Genomic DNA, 7,884 nt, shown 5'->3' on the forward strand with positions numbered 1-7,884 from the left:
TTTGAATAAATGCAGTTCTTTTAACATTTTATTCATCAAATATAGACAGCAGAACTGTTTCCAACACTCATAATAAATCAGAATATTAGAATGATTTAAATGATCATGTGATAGACTGGATGTTACATGTGACACTGAAGGCTGGAGTAATGATGCTGAAAATTCAGCTTTGCATCACAGGAATATATATATATATATATTTAAGTGTATTCAAATAGAAAACTATTATTTTAAGTTGTAATAATATTTCACAATATTACAGTTTTTTCTGTATTTTTGATCAAATAAATGCAGGCTTGATGAGCAGAAGAAACTACTTTCAAAAACATAAAAAAATAGTAATGTTTCCAAACTTTTGGTCTGTACTGTGTGTATATATATATATATATATATATATATATATATATATATATATATATATATATATATATATATATATATATATATATACATATATAGCCTAGCCTACTTTTGAAATACTTATTCTATGAATCACACTGTCAAATCCCTCAATGACTTCTGCTAAAATATAAAATTAAACTGCATAAGGGTGAATAAAGGTATCATGCATTGACTGTTTTTTCTGGATTTGAATGTGAATTAAGATGGCAAACATGAACTACCTGTTAAATTCCCTTCATTTTCTATTCAGTAAACTGCATTTACTTTCATTCCAATTCTAATTTCAACTCTACTTTCTGTGGGGTGTGAACATTTTATTTCAGATTTCGAAAAATACCAACACACGATTTGAAGTGCACCAGAGTTTAGCATTTAGGATTAAGGGTTTGTTCTGATCCATAACCCTAAGTATGAGCAGTAGTGATTAGTAATTACCAGCTTCTTCTTCTACTGCTTCCTCCTTTTGTGTCCTCTGCCCCTCACGAGAAGACCCACAGATGTCCCTTTCTAACAAACAGCACAGCTGTCTGGCCTGAGCACAGGAAGGACCATATTTGTGTGGAAGTGTGCATCAGGTCAGGACTATGTTCTGTTGCCAGGGGAACAGTAGGAAGTGGAGTTTCCTGTTCCCAGAGAGTGGAGAAAGATAGAGAGACCCTGTTTGTTGTGTTCTGAGGTGAAAAAGGGCGGCTGAAACGCCAAGAATAGACTCATTTGCTCTTTGTTGTTTGAATGGCTTCTCTGAATCACACATTACATTAGATGCTATCGATCTACTGATGTGGTCATGTGGGGGCCATTTATGCCATTATATTGATGAGAGAGGTTGGTTTATGGTCAGCCAGGTAAAAATAGAAAGTCTGATCGCATTGAAAAGCAATAGCACATCTCTGCTCCTCTAGCCACATGATTTGTGGTAGCATTCATGTCGAGTTACATGTTGTAATGTGTAGGGTTGGGAGTTTGTTCAGATCAATAGTAGTTGTTTTTTTTTTGTATGTCAATTTCGTGTTTCATTTTTAGATTTATTCAATCTGTCAAAATATTTTGTACAAGTACTAAAATGTTTTTTATTTTATTTTATATTTAAAATTTTTTTTATTATAGTTTCAGTTTTGGGTTTCATGATGATGGATATAATAAATATTTCATATGTATTTTTTATTTATCAATATCTGAAGATTTAATTGTAAAAGTTTTTATGATTCAATTTTATTTTTAAATGTTTATATACATATATATGTACAAAATCATATGAAATTGAGCATTTTAGTATTGTGTCAACCAGGATTATAATATTGGTGCATCATCCCTAATTTTGATCATTTAATAAATATTTTTGATGATGTCTACAAAAAACAATGTGCATCCAAAAAGTGACACTTGTGTCACTTTTACCACAAATAACACTTGTGTCACACATACCACAAATAAGCTACAAAAACAGTATGATTTATACTTCTATAGGCCCTTAAAATGACAGCTAATGTTCAGTTGATGGTGAATAGTGTGGAAATGTTTGACAGGAGGCTTTAAAACAATGTCATCTTCAAAACAGCCAATGACCCAGTGAACTTCATCTCCATATCCCATCATTTTGACTGGCAGTTACTCTGGAGTTATGAGCAATAGCTCATTTCACAGAGCCAATAAAATTCTCCACCAGACAGATCCCATCAGCCTGAGCCGGGGACCAATAGTGTGTCACTGCAAACCAAATCAGACAAAGCACATAAATTACTCAGTCATCCTCTGGGTCTAACGACACTGGATTATTAGTCTCCAGCCTTCTCTTACAGTGTATGTTGTTTTCAAGGACACGGATAATAGACATCATGATGGTGTTCTATTGTGTCTTTGATCTCTTGCTATAACAATTAAATCTATTTAAAAGGAAAAACCCTCCTTTTGTGGGTAAACAACATTAGAGGGGTCTATTTATGAAGATGTCATTAGTGTGTGTGTGTGTGTGTGTGTGTGTGTGTGTGTGTGTGTGTGTGTGTGTGTGTGTGTGTGTGTGTGTGTGTGTGTGTGTGTGTGTGTGTGTGTGTGTGTGTGTGTGTGTGTGTGTGTGCACGCGCGCGTAGGGGGGGTCACAGAGGGATGTGGGCTGATTAATTTCAGACTGAGTCTGATTCATCATTGCCTGTAACTTGATTGCACTTTAAAAAGGTGCTCCTCTCGAGAAGCCAATCCAGTGCTATTCAGGCCAAATCCATCTCCCAAGGACAGTCAAATCAGTTCCTCTGCTGCTCCATGTGCTGCTAAGAAACTCACACAAGATGACCGGGAGACTGTAGACTTATAATCTAGCAAGACAAAGGGTATTGACAGTTTCTGTTGTAAATCTTAATTTGCTTTAACACTGTGTCATGAAACACATTTTATTCACCATTTGAGATGACAAAGAGAATTGAGAGTTGAACTAATCAACATAAACAAAGGTGGACAAATATTTTTTGAGTCTGAAGTCATAACACCAGCCTGTATATAAATGAATAACTGAATGTCTATTAGTTTTGATAAATGTGTTATGGGTGGTGGTGGTGGTGTTAGAGCAGTGGATAAGACACATGCCTTTGGTGTGAGAGACCCGGGTTTGAATCCACTGTGAGACACCAATGTGTCCCTGAGCAAGACACTTAACCCCTAGTTGCTCCAGAGGCGAGCGACCTCTGACATATATAGCAGTTGTAAGTCACCTTGGATAAAAGCCTCAGCTCAATGTAATGTGAATGTGTTATGTTGTCATCTTTGGACAATGTATTTATTGCTTCTAAAAACAACATTTCTTAATGACACACACATTTTTTTTAAAAGATAATTGCAACTTTTTTTTTCTCAGAATTGCGTAATATAAACTCACAATTCTGAGAAATGAAGTTATTAAACTTGCAATTATGAGAACATATCTTTTTTCTCCTCAGAACTGGACTTTATAACTCACAATTGCGAGTTTATATCTCACAGTTTTGAGAAAAAAGACAGAACTGTGAGTTTATTAGGGAATTCTGACTTTATTTCTCGCAATTGTGAAATTATATCTTGCAATTCTGACATTATAAGTCGCAATTGTGAGTTTATATCTCAATAAAAAAGTCAGAATTGCAAGATGTAGACTCACAATTGCGAGAATGTGAGTTAAAAAGTCGCAATTAACTTTAAAAAATTTTATTCAGTGGTGGAAGTTTTTACTCCAGAAAACATTTATTTAAATGCTGTCAATTTGGGCTACAAAAAAAACTGTTCAATTCTTTAACATGATTTCCTATTGGGGCATGGTGTCACAAAAGTCAGTGCATTTTATAAGAAAAAAGTTTGTTTTTTCTTCATATTAAAGGCCTTTCAGAAAAATAATATAAAAAGCTCACTTCATGAAACAGAAGAAATTTAAATGGCAACATAAAAAAAATTCAAACTGCTTTTTTGATAACTAAAAACTCTCCCTATAAATATGCTGTTTATAACTTTAACACATTTTTGTCCAATCTATTATGTCTTGCCTAAATGTATAGTTTTTATCGTTCACTTCTTAATCCAACAACCATAAGAAATATCACATTTTAGTTTACTATATATATATATATATATATATATATATATATATATATATATATATATATATATATATATATATATATACACATAAACCTACTTTTGCTGGGTTTTTTTAAAACAAATATAAAATCACTGCTACAGAATACAGTTATTTGTGTAATTAGCCCCAGTATCCGCGATTTAAAGAATAATGTCAGATGAAACATATGTTGGAGGACTGCTACTGAATTTATTCAGTCACTGTAGATATTGTCTAAAAAAAACTGAGGCACTGTTGTTTCTTTCTATGCAAAACCTTACAAATCATTCAATCCACCTGCAGGTTTTTTTTTGCAAGTGACAAATCACATCCATATATTAACAATTGACAATACAAGATTCCTGGTTAATAGTCAACAAAAAAGAAATCACTCTAATGGAAAGAAAAAAAAACACAAATACAGAATGCAGAGGTTAACTGGAATTACAATATATACATGATTAAATGGAAATGTCCTGAAATGTCTTTTCTAAAATTCTTTTATTCCTTTGCTCTGATTAGTTAATGATTTGTCTATGTAGATGTAAAATACTGAGGACGATTGTCTTGTTTTTTAAGCACTTCACACAATGTACATTGCAGATGTTGATGACACATTATTCTGTTCTATTCTACTGTAATGTGTCTAGCTGGTTTAGAAGATTTTCTTTGCAAACAACTTAGAATTTGGCATTAATGTCACCACCCACATTTTAGAACAGGCTTGACTTTGCGTATATGATGCCTTACTTTGCTAACTAGAAAACACACTAGATTTCTTTACACAGCTTTTGGGTCTGCTACACTGGTGCACTACTAAGACTAGACTGGATTTCATCTGAAGAAAAAAAAGAAAGACAATTTTGTCATTCTTATCCTCATGTTGTTCCAAACCTGCATGATTTTTCTTTTTCTTTTTTCTTTTCTTGTGGAAAACCATAAAATATATTTTTAAAATGTCTGTACAATAAAAGTCAATGTAATCAAATGTTGTTTAGACCCTGATGTTCTTTAAAATATCACTTTACATTAAGGTCTCTTTTGTTAACACACACACACACACACACACACATATATATATATTAGTTGATAAAAATAAACACAATTGCCCATTGCTTATGTTTCATCATAGGGCATTGCATGGATAATTCAGTTTTGTCCATTGTTAGAGCAGTTCATGTAGACCAATGTCAACAAATGAAACCATATTGTAAAATGTTAGGTAAATATTTTTCATCTTCCATAGAAGAAATTAAGTCATACAGGTTTGACATGAGGGTGAATAAATTGATAGAATTTTCTTTTTTTAGGTGAACTATCCCTTTAAGAAATACAGAAAATTCACAATCAACACATGACCTTTGGCTTTGAAGAGGTCCACAGGTGTTTGTCAAAGAGCCATGAATGACAGCAGTCACCACTGATGACAGTAGCATATACATACTACTTTTAATTTCTGTGATTACATAAGGGTCAGCTGGTCAAGACATATTGCTACTCAGTGGCAGCTTCTTGGAATGGAGTCTCAGATATGCTGGTCAGAAAGTGTAATTGACACCCCACAACATGTCCACATATGTTGACCCTTGAGTTTCAGGATTGGACTTGACCCAGTCTTATTGTAAAAAGTTCCAACTACAACCACTAGAAACTCTATTGAGTCAATGGTGCACAACATTACTTCAGTCTTGTCAACAAGACCTGGCAGATTACCAAGGCTGATGGAGTGTCAGAGGAGAGCGGAAACACTTTGTCGCTATATACGGAGTAGAAAAAACTTCCATTCAAACCCCATCCTGGATGCTGCCGTTAAACTTCCGAGTGCAGACCCTGGTGTGAGAACCACCTGTTAAGGAATAGAGCCCCATCCTGCAAGGAACACAGCGGTTAGATCTTGCTCAAAAGCATCTGTCTCTCTGGTTGGAGGTATCTGCACACCACCAGTCTCACCTTTTAATTCGGCTGATCTGCTCGCACAGGAAAGACAGGTACTGAGTGAGCTTCACCATGGCGATGATGAGGGTTCCCCCCACCAGTGTGCACGTGGGCCAGAGGAGCGAGCTAATGATGGCCCCGCGGCCATAGAGACGTGTCAGGAGGACGCTGTCCTGCTGCTCCGAGGGGTCGTAGTAGCACAGAACCTGCTGGTGCGTCTTCAGTCGCTCTGAGATGTTCATCACAATGCTGTGCATCAGCGTGTGATCCTTGCGGCACTTTGGGATGTAAAAACACTGCAGGGAAAGAAGGAAGTGCATTAACTTCAGTACTGCACTGCATCGGGGCCATTTATCATGTTCAGAAACATACTGTGATGTCATCTTAGGGACAAATTTTAAATAGTCATTTTAGATGATTACATTAATTAACGGGTGATTAGTAAGTGTCACTAGTTTGTCCATATATAAGCAAAGAGACAAGCCAGGATTGATGTCCTAAAGCATCATAAAGATCACAAGCACTTCTGAACCCTGATGAAATTGATATATGCTTGCTCATATCATCTTTTTTTGTTGTTGTTGCCAGTTTAACAAGTGTGCTTGGTGTCAGAGAAGAACTGCCCATGCATCACTATTTACTGCTAATGTGATATATCCCTATAGTTAATGCATATGGTTAGGTGTGGTGTACCTCAGGGTGGGCCTCATGGGCCTCCTCATTGTATGACAGCCGCAGAACTTTGCCGTTCAGACTGACGAATACTTGAAGACAGGGAAACCTGGAGCTCTTCCTGCACTCTGAGCCGCAACTGTAGCTGCAGTTAATCTCAGCAACTATGCTAGAGTTTAGCACTGTACAGTTGGACTCCTCTGTCCACACGCTGAGAGAAAAAAAATGGGCAGAGAAGTTGAAAAAAGTTAAGAAATCATTTATATTTATGGCGTTACATGCATTTATCATACAAGATGAAGCGAGATGGCTGGTGGTTGACATGCTGCTGGAGAGCTTCCTACAGTTTTAGATTTTCAAGTGCCTTAATATTAACTGGAATGAATGAGTGATGCATTTATACAGCGCTTTATTGTGTATTGCTGTACACCCAAAGCGCTTTACAATCATGTGGGCAGGTCTCTCCTCAACCATCACCAGTGTGCAGCATCCACCAGGATGATGCAACAGCAGCCACAGGACAACGGCGCCAGTGTGCTCACCACATACCAGCTAGCAGCTGGAGAGGAGAGAGAGAGAGGAGAGCCAATCAGTGGGATGGGGAGTTATTAGGAGGCCATGACTGACAAGGGCCAGTGGCGGCAGTCTGGATAGGACACCAGGGTACAACCCTTACTCTTTACAAGATGTGCCATGAGATTTTTTTTTATGACACAGAGAGTCAGGACCTGGTTTAACATCTCATCCGAAGGACGGTGCTTTTTTGATAGTATAAGTCCCTATCCACTATACTTGGGTGTTAGGGCACATACAGAGCACAGGGTGAGCACACTCAATTTAGGGTTAGACCTAAGGCTAGACCCTAACCCTAACTTAACCTAACCCTCTTCCAACAGCAACGTGTTTTTCCAGGAGGTCTCCCATCCAGAAACTGACCAGGGTTAGCCCTGCTTAGCTTCAGTGGGCAACCAGTCTTGGGCTGCAGGGCGACATGGCTCCATTCTGTTTAGGTTCAGGTGTGTTTGAGTTAAGCTGAGATCTGGAGAAGCAGGACTGAACCCACCTGACTTAATGTGAGCCTTAACCTGTGGAGAAGTCAAATTACTTGCTAACGAGTCCTTCTTGTATGCTGTTGAAGGGCATATTGGAGGTAAAATTAGCATAAACTCAAAGTTGGCAATATTTACTTTTTAATTCACATTAATCCAAGAAACAATGCATTAATAATAATCATATTTTATGAAACTTGCTCCACATCTAAAAACTTTCCTTTTACACTGACATCGTCAGTTTTTCTC

General features: G+C 36.8%; 1 protein-coding gene across 1 annotated transcript; it reads right to left on the minus strand.

The window, feature by feature from the left end:
• Nucleotides 1-4,175: 4,175 nt before the first annotated feature.
• On the minus strand, nt 4,176-6,910 carry LOC113110585 (calcium-activated potassium channel subunit beta-2-like). The gene is made up of 3 exons (XM_026274710.1): nt 6,608-6,910; nt 5,930-6,210; nt 4,176-5,848 (listed from the first exon to the last, which is right to left on the minus strand). Exons 1-3 carry the CDS (start codon nt 6,908-6,910, stop codon nt 5,764-5,766), a joined length of 669 nt encoding a protein of 222 aa, XP_026130495.1. The 3' UTR covers nt 4,176-5,763.
• Nucleotides 6,911-7,884: the final 974 nt, after the last annotated feature.

This window comes from Carassius auratus, chromosome 11 (assembly GCF_003368295.1).
Source record: "Carassius auratus strain Wakin chromosome 11, ASM336829v1, whole genome shotgun sequence".
Lineage (NCBI taxonomy): Eukaryota > Metazoa > Chordata > Actinopteri > Cypriniformes > Cyprinidae > Carassius > Carassius auratus.

Coding starts and splice junctions, on each gene's coding strand:
- LOC113110585 (XM_026274710.1), bottom strand. CDS start 6,910: ATGTCAACCACCAGCCATCTCGCTTCATCTTGTATGATAAATGCATGT. Junction 6,211..6,607: donor CCCATGAGGCCCACCCTGAG/GTACACCACACC, acceptor CTTTCCCTGCAG/TGTTTTTACATCCCAAAGTG. Junction 5,849..5,929: donor CAGATCAGCCGAATTAAAAG/GTGAGACTGGTG, acceptor TGTTCCTTGCAG/GATGGGGCTCTATTCCTTAA.